The sequence below is a fragment of the Mustela putorius genome, unplaced genomic scaffold, assembly GCF_011764305.1.
Source record: "Mustela putorius furo isolate JIRA1106 unplaced genomic scaffold, ASM1176430v1.1 tig00000596_pilon_pilon_pilon, whole genome shotgun sequence".
Classification (NCBI taxonomy): domain Eukaryota; kingdom Metazoa; phylum Chordata; class Mammalia; order Carnivora; family Mustelidae; genus Mustela; species Mustela putorius.
The window spans coordinates 9,773,989-9,794,720 of NW_025421428.1; the positions used below are offsets into that span (position 1 = coordinate 9,773,989).

General features: G+C 52.8%; 2 protein-coding genes across 3 annotated transcripts; one reads left to right on the forward strand and one right to left on the reverse strand.

Annotated features, from left to right (window-relative positions):
• Positions 1-738: 738 nt before the first annotated feature.
• On the reverse strand, positions 739-11,597 carry TRUB2 (TruB pseudouridine synthase family member 2). Of its 2 annotated transcripts, XM_004757206.3 has the most exons (8): positions 11,387-11,597; positions 10,892-11,023; positions 8,868-8,942; positions 7,635-7,696; positions 6,383-6,464; positions 2,789-2,861; positions 2,155-2,291; positions 742-1,425 (listed from the first exon to the last, which is right to left on the reverse strand). In XM_004757206.3, the coding sequence occupies exons 1-8, from the start codon at positions 11,595-11,597 to the stop codon at positions 1,100-1,102; spliced, it is 1,098 nt and encodes a 365-aa protein (XP_004757263.1). In that variant the 3' UTR covers positions 742-1,099. The 2 variants fall into 2 exon arrangements, with proteins under 2 accessions (XP_044938434.1, XP_004757263.1); XM_045082499.1 differs by lacking the exons at positions 10,892-11,023; positions 11,387-11,597 and adding an exon at positions 8,006-8,070 and having other exon boundaries at positions 739-1,425.
• Positions 11,598-11,882: 285 nt separating this feature from the next.
• Positions 11,883-20,647, forward strand: COQ4 (coenzyme Q4). Its single transcript, XM_004757208.3, has 7 exons — positions 11,883-11,997; positions 12,071-12,202; positions 13,544-13,640; positions 14,171-14,273; positions 18,815-18,944; positions 19,428-19,521; positions 20,027-20,647. The coding sequence occupies exons 1-7, from the start codon at positions 11,928-11,930 to the stop codon at positions 20,199-20,201; spliced, it is 801 nt and encodes a 266-aa protein (XP_004757265.1). The 5' UTR covers positions 11,883-11,927; the 3' UTR covers positions 20,202-20,647.
• Positions 20,648-20,732: the final 85 nt, after the last annotated feature.

Sequence of the window (20,732 nt, forward strand, 5' to 3'; positions counted from 1 at the left end):
ACAGATTCCTGAAACTGTAACTGCTGGGTCACATTAGTATTTTTAATTTTGACACATAGTACTACCAAGTTACTCCTAAAAGGTTACTAAATTGTACCTTCCCCTTCCTACCAATAGCACCCACTGCCCATTTTCTCACATCATCACCAATATTAGATATCCTTTCTGTTCTTTGGAAAGGCAAGGAAAAGTCATTATCATTTTCATCTGTAGGTCTGTCATTGTTAGAGAGACTGAGTATCATTTCTGGTTTTTAGTGGCCATTTGGAATTTTTTTTTTTTAAGATTTTATTTATTTATTTGATAGAGATCACAAGTAGGCAGAAAGGCAGGCAGAGAGAGAGAGAGAGAGAGAGAGAGAGAGAGAGGAGGAAGCAGGCTCCCTGCCAAGCAGCAGCCTGATGCCGGTCTCAATCCCAGGACCCTGGGATCATGATCTGAGCTTGACTGAGCCACCCAGGTGCCCCTGGATATTCATTCTTCTTCTTCTTTTTGTTTAATTTATTTGACAGAGAAAGGTCACAAGTAGGCAGAGAGGCAGGCAGAGAGAGTGGAGGAAGCAGGTTCCCTGCAGAGCAGAGAACCCGGTGTGGGGCTCGATCCCAGGACCCCGGGACCACAACCCAAGCCGAAGGCAGAGGCCTCAACCCACTGAGTCACCCAGGCACCCCAATTTTTTTTTTAAAGATTTTATTAATTTATTTCTCAGAGTGAGCACAGGCAGACAGAGTGGCAGGCAGAGGGAGAGGCAGCTTCCCGCTGAGCAAGGAGCCCAATGTGGGACCTGATCCCAGGACCCTGGGATCATGACCTGAGCCGAAGGCAGCCGTTTAACCCACTGAGCCACCCAGGCGTCCCTGGATATTCCTTCTTAAACATATTACAAGTATTTTGATCTGTCTTATCACTTATCATCTGTTCCTCCATAGGAAAAGTTTTTCCTTTTCCGTGGGGTCAAGTCTGTTGATCTTCTTTCGTACAGTTTCAGAATTTTCTGTCACATGTAGAAAAGCTTCCCTTACTCTTGTATTCCACAGTAAGCTGTTCCAGCTCATGAACAATTCTTATCCATCCACTGTCCTGCCAGCCGCGGGGTCTGTCAATGCCCAGCACAGCTTTCCAGCCCCAAGGCAGAGCTCGGCCCCCTAGAGTCCCAGGGCCGGCCAGGATCCTGAAGCTGCTGGGTGCCCAGCCCTGGCCCCAAGCTCCTCTCCAGCTCTGCAGCCACCCGGGGAGCTGCAGCCTGGATGGCATCCTCGATGCTATGTAAGTCCCAATGGGTCCTCAGGAGGGCATCGTCTAGGGTGAAAAAGCCATCCCGTGTGCGCCGCACTTGGGAGCAGACGGCGGTGGTCTTCAGCTCCAGGCCGATCTCATGTACCAGCCTTCTCAGCTGCTTCTGTGTCTCATGCATGCACTGCACCTCTGTAGGGGACATACAACAGATCCCAAGGCTGGGTGCACAGCCTCCGGTTATCTTATCTAGATCGGCACCGGAAGACCAAGCTCTCCAGGGCTTTGCTATTCAAAGGGCAACCCAGGGGCCAGCCCTTAAGGTTGATTAGATGTGCAGAACCTTGGGTTCCACCCAGACCTGCGGAATCAGAGTTTGCTCCCCATCCCCCAAGACCTTCAGGGGATTTGTGTGCAGGTTAACTTCCAGAAGGCAGCTCTAGTCTAAGACTTAAGGCTCATCTGTAAAATGGGTGGTGAGGAATCTTAAGAGATAATGTACTCAAGGTGCTTATCATTGGGAGTCCCGGTGAGCACTCCAGGAGCCCTTATGAGTAAGGAGGAGAGAGAAGGAAGGAGAGAGGGGCTGAGCTGGGTGGGACTGGGGAGGTGCGGGCCGCTGTCTGATGGCCCACGGCAACTTGAAACATTGGGACACACCGGAAATGAACCACTAAGTATAAACTTGCTCGCTAAGGTCGGGCTTCATTCAAAGCTAACTTGGCAGCAGATAGGACAGGATTTGGTCTGTGTGCTCTGTGATGGGCCAAGTTCAGTCCAAGGCTGAGAAGGCAGCTGGCCGCTGGTGCCGTAGCCAGCAGACACCAGGGCAGGCATGCTCTGGTCTCTGCAAGGGCATTCCACAGTGCTCCCCAAACCCAGGAGCCCCGTCTCATGCTCCAACTTCCTGCGGCAACTTACGTATGAGGAATTCCGGAGGCGCAAAGTGGATGCACTGGATGGCCGTTACCAGCATTGGGGACTTGTTCATGGGCCGGATCAAGCCTCTCACAGCCATCTCATAGGCCTCCTGGGTCTGCAAGTCCAGGCTGGAGTACCTGGGCATCAGAAGAGGCTCGCATGGGATGGGGAGCCGAGCCCAGTTTACCCCTGGCCCTGCCCCGCTCATGAAGAGCTTCCCTGAAGCTTTTCCTGCACTCTCCATCTTCCCTGCCCCTCCAATCCCTAAACGCAGGCTCTGGCCTCCTCTGCAGTCTCCCTAGCTTCCAGTCAAGGGCATGCTGCCCGCTCCCGCCCACTGGCTCTAGGTCATGTGATCTGGGTTCCTGGCTTCCCTCTCCACTAAATCATAACCTCTCACTGAGGCTAGCTGGGGTCTCTCGATCCCCCCTGGTCTCCCCAGGGGCTGGCCTGGCACAAAGAAACACTTCTGGGTGCTGTGGAAGCAAGGGCTGGTCCAAAAAGAAAAGTCCTTAGAATCTGCCCCAGGGTGGGCGGAGCCTACAGGGAGCCCAGGGGGCACTTCTCACTTCTTACTCTCCCAGCACCCCCTCAAGGGTCCCTTTCAGGAGAGTGTAGATGGGGCCCCACTTACATCACCAGGGCCTTCTGATGGGAACCCTGGATCAGGGCCAGGATTCGGTCCAGCTTCTCTCTGGTCACATGATCTGGAAAAGCCAAGGGATGGTCAGCCCCCCAGGGCCTGCCGAGGACAAGCCACAACAAGCTGGCAGACTCCCTTCCCTCAAACCAGCCCCATCCTTGGAACCTGGAGGGGTCCGAGGGCATCCTTTGGTCCCAGGGCTTCCACTCAGGGACTTGAGAGTCCTTTGAAACTCTTACGAAAGCCCAGGACCCCCTTCTCAGAACGTTATGCTTGAACTCAGCATTGTGGGGACATTTTTTGAGGGGCTCACAGACTCCAAGTTAAGCATACTTTCTTTGGGAAAGGAGGCTCAAAGCTGTACTATGGCTTATTCAACATTCTAAGCCAGGTCCCCCGAGCCTCAGTCTGTCTGTCTGGGACCCTGGGAGGGAGAGTGCCATCTGTCTGAACATAGACACAGATGGCAAGAGGCTCTGCCTGCTGGTCCCACTGAGTGACTAGGACAGGCAGCAGCTAGGCCTGGGGATTCTCACAGACTGCTAGGAGGCTGACCCTGGGGCCTATCTGGGCCAGAGTTCTGAGCACAGGTGTGGTGACCAAAGATTTGTCAGCTCATGAAGAGCCCAGACCTCTGACCTCCTCTGTCTGGCTTTCTTCACGCTGCTGTTCTACCTGAAATGGACCCACCACCATTGCCTCCCCCCTCCTTGACAGCCCAGCTCAAATGCAGCCTCCTCCAGAAAGCCCGCCTGGACCATGTCACTTCTTTACCCTGCCTCCTGCAGCTCTGCCCTTGGGTTTCTGCCCAGCATTTAATTTGCTTTGGTTTGGGACACGGGGTGGCTTAGTCGGCCAAGTGTCTGACTTCAGCTTAGGGCATGGTCCTAGAGTCCCAGGATGGAGACCCACATCGGGCTCCCTGCTCAATGGGGAGCCTGCTTCTCCCTATGCCTGCAGCTCCTCCTGCTTGTGCTCTTTTTCTCTCTCTCAGATAAATTAAAAAAAAAAAATCTCTTAATTTACTTTGGTTTTAACATTATTTTTTAGTTATATAATTGACATACAAATCTTCTTTAAAAAATATGTTTTTAGGGGCGCCTCGGTGGCTCAGTGGGTTAAAGCCTCGGCCTTCAGCTCGGGTCATGATTCCAGGGTCCTGGGATCGAGCCCCGCATCGGGCTCTCTGCTCAGCAGGGAGCCTGCTTCCTCCTCTCTCTCTCTGCCTGCCTCTCTGCCTACTTGTAACCTCTGTCTGTCAAATAAATAAATAAATAAATAAATCTTTTAAAAAAAGAAAAAAAGAAATAAAGAAGTATGTTTTTAGGGGCACCTGGGTGGCTCAGTGGGGTAAGACTCTGCCTTCGGCTCAGGTCATGATCTCAGGGTCCTGGGATCGAGCCCTGCATCGGGCTCTCTGCTCAGCAGGGAGCCTGCTTCCCCCTCTCTCTCTGCCTGTCGCTCTGCCTACTTGTGATCTCTCTGTCAAATAAATAAAATTTTAAAAAAAGAAAACCAAACCAAAAAAAACGTTTTTACAAGATTTATTTGAGAGAGAGAGCATGTGCATGCCGGAAGAAGGGGGAGAGGGAGAGCATGTTAAGTAGGCACCCCTCTTCTTTAAGATTTAGATCAGGGGGCACCCGGATGGCTCAGTGGGTTAAGTATCCAACTCTTGGGGGCGCCTAAGAGTTCTGCTGAGGATGGCTCAGTGGGTTAAGTGGTTAACCCGGATGGCTCAGTGGGTTAAGTATCCAACTCTTAGGGGCACCTAACAGTTCTGCTGAGGTCGAGATCTCAGGGTTGTGACATCAAGCCCTGTGCTGGGCTCCGCGCTCAGTGTGGAGCCTGCTTACGGTCATCTCCCTTTGCCCCTTCTCCCTGAATACACGTTCTCAGTCTCTCTCTTAAATAAATAAATGAATAAATAAAATCTTTACAAAATAGAAAAAAGGAGAAAGAAAGAAATTTAGCTCAGCATTACTAACAAGCATCTCCCGTCATCCAAATTCCCACTGCCTCCCAACCAGAGTCAACCTGGTAACTGTCTCTGGATGTGTTTTGGATGCTGACACACCCACCCGTACGGATTACACAGTGTTACTCTGCCACGGTCTTAATCCTGTGCACAAGATGCAGAGGTGTGTGTCAGCTCTCCCTGCTAGAATGAGTTCACTGAGCCTGGGGACCCCATCTGATTCATCCTATATCCGCCCCCCAAGAGCCTGGTCCATGGCTGGTGCCCAAAAACATCTGTCAAATAAAAAAATGTAATTGGGGGTGCCTGGGTGGCTCAGTCGGTTAATCTTCTGCCTTCAGCTCAGGTCACCATCCCAGGGTCCCGAAATCGAGCCTCACATTGGGCTCCCTGCTCAGCAGGGAGTCTGCTTCTCCCTCTCCCTCTGTCTGCCGCTCTGCCTACTTGTGCTGTCAAATAAGTAAAATCTAAAACAAAACAAAACAAAACAAAAACATAATTGATCTTACAGAAAGTGTTAGAACATTGGGAGTGTAAGAAGTGAAGAATGAGGGACGCCTGGGTGGCTCAGATGGTTAAGCGGCTGCCTTCGGCCCGGGTCATGATCCCAGCGTCCTGGGATCGAGTCCCACGTGGGGCTCCTTGCTCAGCAGGGGGCCTGCTTCTCCCTCTGCCTCTGTCTGCTATTCTGTCTGCCTATGCCCTCTCTCCCTCTCTCTCTGACAAATTAATAAATAAAATCTTTAAAAAAAAAAGAAATGAAGAATGAGCCATCCAACCATCCATCCATCCACCTATCTACCCCCTTCCAAGTCCCAGGCTCTGCACTGCGTAGAACCATAGGCGTGGAATGACATGGTCCCTGCTCCCATGGGGACAGTGTGGGGTGGGAAGACAGATAATAAATAATCACTAATCATGGGGCACCTGGGTGGCTCAGTCAGTTGAGCATCTGACTCTTTTTTTTTTTTTTTTAATTTGTCAGAGAGAGATCGTAAGTAGGCAGAGAGGCAGGCAGAGAGAGAGAGGAGGAAGCAGGCTCCCCGGTGAGCAGAGAGCCCGATGCCGGACTCGATCCCAGGACCCTGAGATCATGACCTGAGCAGAAGGCAGCGGCTTAACCCACTGAGCCACCCAGGCGCCCCGAGCATCTGACTCTTGATTTTGGCTCAGGTCATGATCGCAGAGTCATGGGATCGAGCCCCACATGGAGCTCTGCACCCTGAGCGTGGAGTCTGCTTGAGATTCTCTCTCCCTTGCTGCTTCTGCCCTTCCTTCCGCTCTCTGTCTCTAATAAATAAACTTTAAGAAATCCTAATCATTAGTTGGTTCCAGTTCTCAGAGCCCATCTAGTTCATCTGGGGTTAGAGGAGCTTCCCTGGGGAGGTGACATTTGTGCCAGGTCGGGAGGCAGAGGGAGCGCAGGGCAACTGTACCTGCCAGACAGAACGATGTGCCCACAGGCCTCCCACAGCCAGCCTGAGCGTGCTGGAGTCAGCGGGGCCTGCGGGGCCGGCGTGGGGGTGAGGAAGCACGGGAGAGCAAGGCAAGCGCGAAGGCAGCCACAGCCCTCTCCTCCCGCCGCCCAGGCTCCTCCCGGCTCTCACCATATGTGGACTTCTCCACCAGCCGCCCCTCGTCACAGAAGTCATCTGTGGCTTTGCCCAGGAGGCCCCGTACTGTGTAATCCTGCAGGGGCAGGGAAGGAAAGATGTGCTCAGAGTCCCTGCTCACCTTTAGCACCGAGGAGGGAGGTGCGCCCGGCAGCTCCCATTCCCGACCTTCTAGACAGGCTGCAGATGTGGGGTCCTCAGGTCTCCCCGCAGGGAGCCAGGCACTCAGCCCCAACCCAGCCACCCCACTGTCCCCCCCAGGAAGGGTGCCAGACTCCCCTTTGACAGCAAGCACCTGCCCACAAAGGGCGGTGACCATCCTGTGCCTCCTCGTCTCTCCTCTCTAACGAGACCTGACAACTGTTCAGGCCGGGCCCCTCCCAGTGCACCTGGTTGGCTTCTCCCCAGCCTCCAAATACGATCCGTGTGGCTAGCGGCCTCTGCCACACAAAAGTGATGACAGCAGCAGCGATAATTTACAGAGCATTTACCATGCGCCAGTGACTGTGCTAAGTACAGTGCATGTAACTTAAACTTCAGAGTGACCCTAGAGAGGAGGTACTCTTAGCGCTCCCATTTTACAGATGAGGAAATGGAGGAACACGAGCGTCAAGTAATCCACCCAGGGACCCACGGCCGGCAGAGGGACAGAAGTCGGTTTCAAAAGGAAGCCATCTGGCTCCAGAATCTGTGCTCTTAACCATTAAAAATGGAGGCTCCCTAACACAGCACGTCTGTCCCCTCTCGTGGTGCCAGACTCCACAGCCCCAGGCCAGAGACAAACTCCCTGATGCCTGGATGGTGACATCCACCTCTCAGTTTTGGAGGTGGGGAGCGGGGATAGAGTGGGGTCACGATCAGGCTCTGGCCCTTGGACAGATCCAGGTGCAAACAGCAGTTCTGTTCCTTACAGGCTACGCGACCTGCGCAAATGACATCCCCTCTCTGTGCCTCAGTGGTCTCATCGGTGAGGTGGGTTAACAGCAGATCCCACTTTGTGGGGAAGCGGGGAGGCACCCACGAGGGAATCCACGTGCAGTGCTCAGCACAGAGCGGATGGCACGCTGTAAGGCTAGAGGTCATTACCACGCTATCCCTACAGTCTTCTCCAGCACCAGGCCATGAAACAAGGCTGGCTGATAACCTGGGTGTTACCCCATCGAGTCCTCTCAGCTTCAGATTTCCTGCCAGTGAGCCCCAGGGAAAGGAGCAGGGGCTGAATGAGTTGTCCCCAGCACCCCCATACCTTGGTGAGGTGAGCGTTGTACATGCTGGTGAGAAGCCTGCGTCCATGTCCCACGCCGAGCACTGGAAGACACCCAGGCTGATCTCACACCAGCCTCCCCCCTTCCCCTTGCCCTGGGACCTCCAGCCCCCACAACCACCACCCGCATACTTCCATCTCCAATGCTACTAAAGCCAGCAAGAGGACAAGCACAGTTTCTTCTACAGGGAGCAAGTGAGCTCCCCGGGGAAGATATGAAATTGTAGGTTTCGGGGCCCACCCATTGGTACTGACTCTGACTCGTGGAGGGGAGGGGCCTTGATCCTTAGTAAGTGCCCCAGGGTGTTCTGATCCACTCAAAAGAAACACACCAGTAGCTCAGTCACACAGACCTGCCCTCAAATCCGGGGTGGCTCTAAGCATGTCCATCACCCTCCTTGGGCCTCAGGCTCCCCATCTGTAAAATGGGGATACAAGATACTGTCTGATCCCTGTGTGTGTTGTGAACACTGAGGCAATGCGCAGGAAGTCGTAAGCATAAAGGAAGGGCCCAATAAAGGGGCATTGTGGCCGCTCCCTGCCTCTTCCTGCCTGTTTCTCCCTCTGGCTGAAGGAGAGAATGACCCTCCATTCACTACTGGAGCGGGAGGACAGGGAGAGGGAGCATGAGATCATGTCTGCCTGCCTGTGCCCCAGGAAGTGAGACCAGGGGGCTGTGACTACCACACATGGAGGATGTGGCCACCGCCTGACCCTAGGGACACAGATGGCTCGTGACTCAGGGCTTTGTGTGTCCAGCCCCAGCGACATTCAGACCCTGGCCAGTGGGGCCAGAGTCACGCGCTTGGCTACCCCACACAAGTGATGACAGTTTTTGTTCCCTGGACCAGGGGCAGTCACTAGCCACGTGAACCAGACCCAGTCACCTAAGCTCCTGGACCCTTCTTTTCTTGGTGAAAATCATAACCTACTACTAATAAGGTTGTCATGAAAACACGTGTATAAAGGGCTTCATACTACATGTGACACGCAGACATCACTTGATAAAGGTGAACAATTATGACATCCCCCCTTCTACTAGCTGACCAGACCTGGGGCAGGAAGCAGGGAAGGCAAGCAGTGGCAGGCAATGGCTGTCAGGCTGGAAGTGGGCGGGGTTCATGGTAACTCGCCCCCAGCCCTCACCTCCCCCCACTCCCAGGGTCTTCTCCCAAGACTGTATCACTGCACCCCTGGGCTCACCACATCACCTACCAAGCACCCCAGATGCTTGGGCATCCAGCCGGTGTCCCACGCCAATCTTCAGGCTGGTGCATGCTGGTCCACAGACTAGAAACAAACAAACGGGGTCCCTTTGCTCCCTGGACTGCTGGATCCAGCCTCCAGGATGACTTCAGCCTGCGCCATAGCTTCCTCCCTAGGATGTAGCCTCATGGAGCCCAAACAAAGAGCAGTTTGGACTCTCAGGCTTCCCCACTGCAGAATCTGGCACCTAGAACCATTTCCTCAGTTCCCTGGCTCCAGAAAAAGGGCCTGTTACTCTGCCTATCATCGTTCCCCCAGTGAGAGGCTTTGAGGGAACTAGGCAGAACACTGGGACCCAACTTTCCTGCTCAGCGGCAGCAGAAGGAGAGTCCTGGTCACCCCCAGTAAGAAAATGGAGGTGGAAAGTTCCTGAACGTGGGGTATGGGTCCCAAGTTCTAACCCTAAGCCCAGAACTCACCAGGTGCTCAGGAAATAACTAATGAGGGATGCCTGGGTGGCTCAGTTGGTTAAGCATCTGCCTTCGGCTCAGGTCATGATCCCAGGGTCCTGGGATCGAGTCCCACACTGGGCTTCTTGCTCAGCGGGGAGTCAGGCTTCTCCCTCTGCCTTTCCCCCTGCTCACACTCTGTAATAAATAAATCTTTAAAAAAATTAAAATAAAGGGGCGCCTGGGTCCCAGTCTAACCCTAAGCCTCTGCCTCGGCTCAGGGTCATGAAATAACTAATTTGGGATCAAGGATGGCTCAGTTGGCTCTCTGCCTCAGCAGGTCATGATCCCTGGGTCCTGGGATCCTCCCACACTGGGCTTCTTGCTGCCTCTCTGCCTGCTTGTCCCTCTGTCAAATAATAAACACTCTCTTTAAAAAAAAAAAAAAAAAATTAAAATAAAAACATTGTTTAAAATCTGCATCAATTATACAATGACGCTATAAAAAAAAAAGAAAGAACGTATGCAGGAATGAGCCAGAAGCATATACGTTTCCACAGAACAAGAGGTATTGGGGGAGGGATACGGGATGGTTATGTGCCTACTGAATCCAGGCTTTGTTATTTAATGTCAACACTGAGCCTCAGTTTCCTCATTTGTGAAATGAGAACAGGACCCACCTCACATGTGATGAAGATTTAATGAAATGGTACTTGGTAAAAGCTTAACATGGTATCTAGTACAGGAGAGATTCTCAGAACATACTTGTCACTGCTGTACTGTAGAGTCACTAAATATCACTGCCAAAGGATTTTAGTAGTTTCTGGCTGAATCCCTCAGTCTTCCTAATCTTGTCTAGTGACAGGGAGCTCACTACAACTAGTTCCATTCTTGGGCAGCTTTGCTGAATAAAAAAGTCACTCTTGGGGTGCCTGGGTGGCTCAGTGGGTTAAAGCCTCTGCCTTCAGCTCAGGTCATGATCCCAGGGTTCTGGGATCGAGCCTCGCATCAGGCTCTCTGCTTGGCGGGGACCCTGCTTCCCCTTCTCTCTCTGTCTGCCTCTCTTGCCTACTTGTGATCTCTATCAAATAAATAAATAAAATCTTTAAAAAAATAAGTCACTCTTTCCCAAGAACCCCAAAGTCCCGCCTTAGGACTTCTACCTGAGGGTCTCAATTCCCATCTGGAATCCCAGCATAGCTAAAAGGGCCAGAAGCTACAGTCTGAGCCAAATCCTCAATGATCCCCCTAAAATCAAGAAAATAATATTGTGTGACATAGGAAAATTATATGAAACTCAAATGTCACTTTCCATAAATAAAGTTCTTTTGGAACACAGCCAGGCTCACTGCATTCCATATTGCCTATGGGTTCTTTGCACTACAATGGCAGAATCGGGCCTGCAAAGCCTAAAATATTTGCTATCTGGCCCTTTTGCAGGAAAATTTGCCTATTCCCCGTCAAATCCTTCATCCCCGCTGTGGCCTTTCAAGGGACAAGAGTCTGAGCATGGACAGGGACACTGACTCTGAGCACAGACTGCCTGGGAAATGACACCCAGACGCCTGCCTCAATGTGCCTTACCCAGCGGATGGTTGGTGAGGGTGGGCACACTGGTGGCGGTGAGAGTAAGCGCCTTCTCTTCACCGTCCCCCACGGGGCCCAGCAGGAAACGAACACGCTGCTCAGGAGCGGGAGCCTTCCCAGCATTGACACCTGAATACACAAAGGTCAAGACATCAGGTCAGTTCTGTCCAGACACCTGGGGCAGGTGAGACTGGGAGGTACGGGAGACGTGGAAGAGAAGGTCCACGATGTAGCGAACAGTAGCAGTTAAGAAACAGGCGCGGGTTCAAAATCTGACTCTATTAACCTATGACACCAGACAATAGCGTTTAGCCGTCTGAACGCAGGGGAAAGTGAGGAATAACGGAGTGTACAGACTCCTTGATTAGGAAAGCGCTCCGCTCGGTCCAGAGGCCTGGGTCACAGAACCTCATTTTGCTGGGAGGATCGGAAGCGGAGATGGACTCCCGGGAGAACGGGAGCAGGATCGTGGGTCTGCTTCGAGGGGCTCACCCTTCAGAAGCTGCAGCTCCACGGTGTCCCGCACGTGCTTCCATTTCAGCCCCGGGGGCTTGTAGACTGCGAAGAGCCCGTGCAGCCGCGCCAGGCCGCGGGACCCCATCCCCGAAGCCCGCGCAGCGCCCGCTGGTGAAATAGCTGCACCCGAACGGAAGTGCCGTACGGTCCCTCTCCCAAATGTAGTCGGGACCATGGGGGCCGCCATGTTTCTTAGCCGGAAGAGGTTCACGTCTTATTGGCCTCGGGGAAAACGCACGGAAGAGAGGACAATAGGGCCCGACGCTGAACCCCGAGCGGGGATCACTCGGGGACCCTTTCTGGGAGTGCGGGGAAATGGGGAGAGTTTTTCTTCGGTGGGAATAGATGGTAGACAGGTCGCCTGGGTTTCCTTCTCATACTGAGTGATAGGGCCCTCTCCTGTCCGTGCTACGATTTTTCCTCCTTCAAAGGAGGAAGTCCCTCCGCGGCCGGAGAGGTTTGCAGCTTCGGCCCTGCCCGCGCCCGTTCCCGCGGCCGCCGGCGGGTGCCCGCTGCCATGGCGACGCTGCTGCGCTCGGCCCTGCGCCCTCTCCATGCACTCGGCGGCCCCCGGGGACCGGCTGCAGGCAAGTGGCGGAGGTGGGAGGGAGGCCTGGGGTGCCGGGCTCTTCTGACCGCGGCCTTTTCCTCGCCCAGTAGATGTTCCGCTCCGAGGCGTGCGCCATGGCGCCGGCCTGCTCTACCCCGGGCACATCCCCACCTCCCCGCTGCAGAAGGCGCTGCTGGCCGCCGGCTCGGCGGGAATGGCTCTCTATAACCCGTACCGCCACGGTAAGGTCACCCGCGTCCGGCGCTCCCGGGAGAGCAGCGGGGGCTTGGCGCGCGCCCTTGGCCTGGGGAACCTGGGCAGGTGCCCGCCCCTTCCTCTACCCGCCCCCTAGGGGTAACTGGAGAGTAGACTAGGTCTGGGTTCCCAAACCTGGCTGCATCCCATCACCACGCGCAAGGTTCACAAAAAGGCAGATGCCCAGTCCCACCCTGAGCTCAGTCCGAATCAGCCCGAGCGTGGGGAGGGGAGGGAAGGGCCAGCATTTTTAAAGTTATTTTTTATTTATTTTTTTTATAGTTTCATTTCTTTTTTTTTTTTTTAAAGATTTTATTTATTTGTCAGAGAGAGAGAGAGGGAGAGAGCGAGCACAAGCAGACAGAATGGCAGGCAGAGACAGAGGGAGAAGCAGGCTCCCTGCCGAGCAAGGAGCCCGATGTGGGACTCGATCCCAGGACGCTGGGATCATGACCTGAGCCGAAGGCAGCTGCTTAACCAACTGAGCCACCCAGGCGTCCCTAAAGTTATTTTTTAAAAATAACCACCTACCGGAAGATTCTGCCAACCAGCCACATTGAGAAACCCGTGGATTAAATAGATGATTTACAAAGTTCGTTATAACATACATCAAACTATAACATTCCACTAAATATTCAAGTTTATAAGGTCAGACACCCCGACTGCCCTGTTGCACTCTCAGAAGTATTTTAGGTTGTGCCTGGCACATAGCAGATGCTCAATAAATGTTTGCTGGATGTATGACTGGAACATCTTAGGGTTCTACAGTAGTTTTTCTCATCCTCAGGATTCTAAGTCCGGAAAGTATTATTTATTCTACGAATAGAAATGACAGTGCTAACTGACCCCATATGCCAACTGCTCCCTGAACTAAATGTTTTATTTGCACGAGGTTCTTGATTTTTCACATTAACCCTGTAAGAAGGGTGTTCTCCACATTTCATAAATTAGTACCTAGCTTGGAAATGTGAAGCATTTGGCACAAATTCACTTACACAGGGATTATACCTAAATCCAAACCTAGCACTCTGATTTCAAAGCCTGTGATCAATGGAGGCATGATATTCTGTTGTAATAATGGGTGTAAAAGTGACATAAACTCGAGCGCTGTCCCAGCCAGCGCCATCTCAGCCTGATAGATTAATAACAGTGATAATGACGATAGGTACATACGTTGAGCCCTTACTGTGTGCCACGGGATTTGCTAAATGTTTAACATGCATCCTTGTAACTAAGAGATAAGTTTTTGGTTTATCATGTAGGAGGCTCAGACCAGGTCTGATACCCAAGATCATATCTTCCATTTGCCCCCATTTCTTCCCTTTTAGACATGGTCGCAGTTCTAGGGGAGACCACAGGACACTGTGCCCTGAAGGTCCTCAGGGACCAGATGAGGAAGGATGCAGAGGGTGCTGAGATCCTGCGGTAGGTCCCAGCTGTACCTGGAGGGTTGGGGACATTCTCTGGGGATCCTGACCTCTCTGGAGTTACACTGTGTACCTCTAGGGAGCTCTTCTTGATGTCCTGGCCATATGCACGTGCTGGGCACTGCCTAGCTCCATGGGTGCCATTCATATATACACTATGATGACCTGTGGGTAGTGCAGTGTGGTGGCCTCAGCCCAGATCCCACCGTAGATCCCTCTGCCTTCCCTTAGCTCCCATAACAGGCTAGCTATAACCCCTGCCCCTGCAGTGCCCTTTGTGAGTACCTGGATCACACCTGAGGCTTGCTCCTGAGATTATGCCACTGCAGGCTGGAACCATGACCTTAGCCTGTGGTAGTCTCCTCAGTCCCTGCCACTGTCCTGGCCAGAGGCAGGTGCTGCAATAGGATTTGTGGCCCCTTTGTTGCTCTCTGCCGCTTCGCCTCCCATACCCTTGCTCTCGCTGGACCTCTCACCAGCCTCTGCAGCTGCCCTCCCAGTACCTAAGTCCTGCCTTCTGCCTTGCAGGGAGCGTCCCCGGATCTCACTGTCCACCCTTGACCTAGACAAGCTCCGTAGTCTGCCTGAGGGCTCCCTTGGCCAAGAGTATCTCCGTTTCCTGGATGTTAATGTGAGTTTCCAGCTTCTGTGCATTTGGCAATCCCTAGGAAAGGGAGAGAAGGGCATGGGAGTGACATCCTGAGGAAGGAGGAGTCCTGAGAGGCCACCGTGGCCAGGTGTGCTTTTTGTCTCTTGTCCCAAGGCTTTGTTGTCCAAACAGTAGTACTGGCCAGTGTCTAATAGCCGCTTACTGGGTGTCAGCTGCCAGGCTCATACCTGATCTTGCTGAACCCTCCCAGCAAGAAGGTTCATGCTTGACCCTCCCTGTTGAGTATGTCCTATTATTATCCCTTTTAGTAGGTGAAGAAATGAGGCTCAGAGCCCTTAAGCAACTTGATGATTCCATACAGCCAGTATGAATTCGTACTCACTTAATGCCTTTTATTTTTTTTAAGATTTTATTTCTAAGTCTATCTCTGTGCCCCGTGTGGGGCTTGAACTCACAGCCCCCAGATCAAAAGTTGCATGCTCCACAGACTAAGCCAGTCAGGCGTCCCCAGATCATGCTTTTATCTGCTTGCTGTATTATCCCTCTGTTTCAGAGACAGTACTTTCCCCAGGGTATGACAGGCTGTGGCAGTCTCTGCCCCAGGCAGGGAGGAGAGAGTCCCAAATCCTGAGGAACTCATCACGCGTTCAGATCTGCCGTGTGCCACCCATCGTTCCAGGAGCTGGGGATAGAATCGTGACCTAGACAAAGTCCTGCTCTCGTGGCACTAATACTCTGGTTTGGGGAGGAAATCAAGTAATAGAAGAAAAAATTTCATATAAAAATTCAGGTCAAGGGGCACCTGGGTGGCTCAGTGGGTTAAGCCTCTGCCTTCGGCTCAGGTCATGATCCCAGGGTCCTGGGATCGAGCCCCACATCGGGCTCTCTGCGCTGCAGGGAGCCTGCTTCCTCCTCTCTCTCTGCCTGCCTCTCTGCCTACTTGTGATCTCTGTCAGATAAATAAAGAAAAAATCTTTAAAAAAAAAATTCAGGTCAAATATTTATTGACTGCTTGAAATCTAGAACACTGTTCTCAGTAATTGAGGTACAGTGAATGTACTTGGGAGAACGAGAGAGAGCATGAGTTGGGGGGAACGAGAGGGAAAAAGAGAAGCCGAGTCCCCCCTGAGCTGGGAGCCCGACACGGGACTTGGTCCCAGGAACCTGCAATCCTGATCTGAGCCAAAGGCAGATGCTTAACCCAGGCGCCCCAGAAACAGATAATTCTCTGTTTGTAAGGGCTGCCCAGTGCTTTCCGCGATGGTTGGCCACATCCCCGGCCTCTCTCCATGGCTGCAGGTAGCATTCCTACTAAGTCACGATGGCCATGAATCTCTGCAGACATGGCAAATATCCTCCAGGGAGAGGTTAAGAAGCTACTGCTCTAGATTTGTCCTTGAGATAATAATCTGCTCCCCATACTCTCCGACACTTGCTCCTGCCTCATTTCCTACCATCTCCTTGGATTTCATCAGGAAGCAAGTTACTTCATCCATGGGAAACCCACCAGGGTGGCCGCCTTCTTCTGAAGTCCCCAGAGTCTTTCCTCTTGTTACTGTGGAGGGGATGGGACAGCCAGGGCCTCCCTGGGCGCCCTGCCCAGTCTCAGCACTAGTTGTAATAATAGCCATAGAGATTGTGACACTTGTAGGGCACTGAAACCAGCAGCCCACAGAATGTGAAGGAACACCTTTGTCCCAGCAGAGGTTGAGATCAGAGTTCAAGGTAAGGCCACCCTCTCTGAGGCTGTCATTGGTAGGGGGTATGGTCATCTTGTGGCATCAAGATTATGGGCATAGGCTCTGGAGTTAAGAGTAGCCTGCATTAGAACCTACCTCTCTTCTCAGCTTTATGGCCCTGGGCAGATCAGTGGACTTCTTTGAGCTTCCTATTCCTTATCTGAAGGCAGGGGACCTAATGTTTATCTTCCAGGGCACTTGTGTGGCTTATAATTAATGGATGTTAAGGCTGTTGGCTTTGGAATCCAGTTGACTTTGTTTCAAATCCTGATTCAGCCACTTGCTTAGCTCTGTGATATTGGGCAACTCACTCAACTTCTCTGAACCTCATCTTTCTTATCTTTAACTGAGGATCCTAAAGTGTCTACCCTCCAGATGGTTGTGAGGATGCCTTATGATGACATATGTGAAGGACTTCATAGAGTGCTGGCACATAGTAGGTACTCTGTAAATGTCACTGCTGTCACTCTGATCACCCTCAGCTTCACACGACATGTAGAACTCCCTGGAGAAGAAATTAGGAACTGGGACCCAGTGAGATCACAGACCACAGACGAAGGCACTGAGCCAACAGCCCGAAACCACCAAATCCTTTGGGCTCTGGACAGGCTGACACCATGCTTGGGGACAGGAACACTAGGCTGCTCCCGTTCTGCATGGGTGCTGCTGAGGACTCAGAGAGGCAGTGGGCGGGTCACAGAGAGACTGTTGACCTCCCTTCCTGGGGTCAGAAAAGTCCCTGGCAGTCTAGCAGTGAACAAAGCAGCCAGCAGCTGTGGGCAGCCTCAAGGCCGCTACAGCACTGCTCACAGAAAGCGACCACAAGCCGATAGGTCACTTCCAGTCTGTTGTTAGCCACTTCGGTAAAAGCAAAAAGAAACACGTTAATAGCCTTTTTTTTTTTTTAACCCAGCGTACTGACCATACAGTCATTTCAACATGTTATCACTGTTTCTAAATTACTGAGATTTCATTGTTCTCTTCACATCAAGTCTTTGAAACCCGGTGTGCATTTGATGCCTACCATGGCATAGCTAGGTTGAAGCTATCCCATTTCCAGGCTCAGTGGCCACTTGGGGTGAGTGGCTGCCATAGTGGAAAGTCCAGGTCTAGAAGAGGGCCACATGCACTGCACATCACAAGGCATGGAACACTACATGAGACAGTAATGTGGACCTTAGCAGTCTGAGGGTCACGGACTGCCTCCCTGCAGTGGGGACACTTAAGGCGAGTCAGAAAGAACAGGTGGGAGTGCCTGGGTGGCTCAGTGGGTTAAGCCTCTGCCTTCGGCTCGGGTCATGACCTCAGGGTCCAGGGATCAAGCCCTGCATCGGGCTCTCTGCTCAGCAGGGAGCCTGCTTCCCCCCTCTCTCTGCCTACTTGTGATTTCTCTCTCTCTCTGTCAAATAAGTAAAATCTTTAAGATAAAAAAGAAAAGAAAGGACAGGTAGGCATTGTCAAGGTGAAGCTGTGGCTGGTGGGGGAGAGCACCCTAGGCTGGGAACAGCTCATGGGAAGGATCGGGGCTGGGGCATCCTGCTCGCTCAGTCAGTGGAAAATGTGACTCTTGATCTTGGGGTTATGAGTTCAAGCCCCCCCCCCTTGGGTATAGAGATTACTTAAAAAAATTAGGGACACCTTGGTGGCACAGTCATTTTAAGTGTCTGACCTTGGTTTTGGCTCAGGTTGTGATCTCAGGGTCCTGGGATTGAGTCCTGTGTTGGGCTCCACACTCAGCACAGAGTCTACTTGGGATTCTCCCTCTCCCTCTCTCTCCCTGTGTGTGCACCCGCCATCTCTTTCTCTCTCTCTCTCTCTCTCAAATATATAAATAAATTTTATTTATTTGGGTGAGGGAGCAGCAGACTCCCCACTGAGCACGGAACCCGTGTAGGACTCGATCCCAGTTCCCCAGAATTATGACCTGAGCCCAAGGCAGATGCTCAACCGAATGAGCCACCCAGGCACTGCCCACCCCGCCCCCACTTAAATCTTTAAAAAAGAAAGTATCGGGCACTTGGGTGGCTCAGTGGGTTAAGCTGCTGCCTTCAGCTCAGGTCATGATCTCGGGATCCTGGGATCGAGTCCCGCATTGGGCTCTCTGCTCAGCAGGGAGTCTGCTTCCCTCTCTCTCTCTCTCTCTCTGCCTGCCTCTCTATCTACTTGTGATCCCTTTCTATCAAATACATAAATAAAATCTTAAAAAAAAAAAAAAAGAAAGTATCAGGGGCCTTGGAAAGTTCTTAATTCCTTTTTCTCCCCATTTTATTTTTACTTGTGGTTAAAAAAAAGACACAATAATGGTGTAAGGTAACGTAATACAAGAGTTGTCATCTCAGGGGGGCCTGGCTGGCCCAGTCAGACGAATGTGTGACTCTTGATCTCAGGGTTGTGAGTTCTAGCCCCATGCTGGGGGTAGAGTTTACCTTAAAAAAAAAAAAAAAGTGTTGTCATCTTAACCATCTCCAGCAGACAGTTCAGTAGTGTTAAATATATTCACATTGCTGTGAAACCAACCTCCGGAGCTTTTCCGTCTTGTAAAACCGAAACCTTATCCCCTTAAGCCCCCATTGCTTCCCCCTACTGCCTGGAGCTGTTTTGCCATAAATTCCAACAGGCTTGGACATTATGTGTGTCAGGGTAGGCCATGGGGGTGTCTGCCACTATGTTCCCTACCTGAGGACTCATCCCCGCTTGGCCTGTGTGGGCAGAAACCATCCATGGTATGGGTTGGGTGCGAGTGGTTTACAGTCAAGGAGAGGCTGGCTAGTTTGGGCTTGGGAACAGTTGGGAGGAGATCTAGGGGAGGTTCATGGTTGTCAGAGGGTCTCCCCAGATACCCGAGCACCCACCCGATTCGTGGATGATGAGGAGCTGGCCTATGTGATCCAGCGGTACCGGGAGATCCACGACATGCTCCACACCCTGCTGGGGATGCCCACCAACATCCTGGGTGAGTGGTGACCCCTGGCAGCCCTGGGGCTGGGGGGTGGGGGACAGGGTGCTAGCCAGCCTGTCGCCCTGGGTCTGACACCCACCAGTCAGCCGGCTCAGTGCCTCATTCTCCGCATTCTGAACATCTTGGTAGCATCTGTGCCATGCGTCCCCCTCTGTTCCACTGCCTCTGTGGTTCCTGAGCCGATGCAGCATCCAAGCATCGGGCTCCCTGCTCTCAAACCTGCCACACCTCCTACGGCCTATAGGAACCACCCTGGACTTCTCAGCCTGGCTTTTGGAGTCTTCTGCGCTCTGAGCCCAAGCTTCCTTCCCAGCCCTTATCTCCTGCTCTTCCTTGGACCCTCTCCTTCACCCAAAGCCCAGCAGGGGCCAGGCCTGGGCACAAGAGAGAGCAAAGAGGAGCAGATGCTTTGCTCTGTCCTTGCGGGAGCACCATGGCCTCTCCTCACCCCCACCCTGTCCCTCGCCCTGCCCCCAGGGGAGATCGTGGTGAAGTGGTTTGAGGCTGTCCAGACCGGCCTGCCCATGTGCATCCTGGGTGCCCTCTTTGGACCGATCCGACTCAGTGCCCAGTAAGTGCTCAGGTGGCGAGGGGTTGAGGGAGAGCTCAGAGGAGCCGGGCTCCAGGAAATGGGACAAGCATGCAGCCTTCCCAAGCAGCACTGGTGGTTCTCCAGAAAGCCAGGGTAGAAAGACCGGGGCAGGAGGGAACAGCTGGCCTGGCGCAGGGTCTCCAGGGCAATGAGGGAAGCCTCGATGTTTCACAGGACTCTAGGGTCTCCTGGGCCAGGCCTCAGTGTCGGGTCAGAACATGGAATGGGGGAGGGGGTGGCAAATCCAGTGTTAGTTCCTGAAGTTAGGTAGCCCTTGTTTAAATCTGGGCTTTGGCATATTCAAAATGTGTGATTTGGGGCACAAGATTTTACCTGAGTTTCTGTTTCCTCATTTGCTGCTGGGGATAATAACTACCTTCCTTTTAAGGTGATTTTTGAAGGCAGAAAATGCACATCAACTTCTGGGCGTACAGCACACCCGGCCCTGTGGACCTTATGTCTTTTTTCCTCTGCTGCCCCACAGGAGCCTGAGAGTGCTGGTGTCAGAGCTCATCCCATGGGCGGTTCAGAATGGGCGCAGAGCCCCGTGTGTCCTCAACCTGTACTACGAGCGGCGCTGGGAGCAGCCCCTGAGGGCTCTACGGGAGGAGCTGGGCATCACAGACCCCCCCAGTGTGCATGTCAGGGGCCTGGCCTAGGCCCTGAGCTGCCGCCCACACTCCCCCCTTCCCTGGGGGCAGAGGACTGCTTGGCCATTACCTTTGTACTTTTCCTTTGAACACTGATCCTTGGACATCCTTTGTCATAATTTGTCATAACCACTGATGAGTGGCTTCGAGGACCACCCAGGAGGGAGGAGGCAGAGCAGCAGGGCTCCCAGGAGAGCCAGGAGCTGCCCAAAGAGCACCAGGTGTGAGCGAGAATCCGTCATCCAGCCTGGTGCTGGGGTGTCTCAGGTCCACTGCTCCGTCATCCAGCCTGGTGCTGGGGTGTTTCAGGTCCACTGCTCCTGTTCTGGACCTGTCCTTGCCAACTAGGGTTTTCTGGGCACCAGGCTGGGTATCCTCCAGGAGGAAGGGCTCTACCAGTTCCAAAGACCTGAGGAGGGCAGGTCTCCACTGTCTGAATAAAGTCTGCTATCAGACCAAGTGTCCGCTTCTTCTGCTTTTGCCCCATGCTGCCCATGGTTCTTCGAGCCCCGGGGCACACATCCCCTCCAGCCTGAGCTT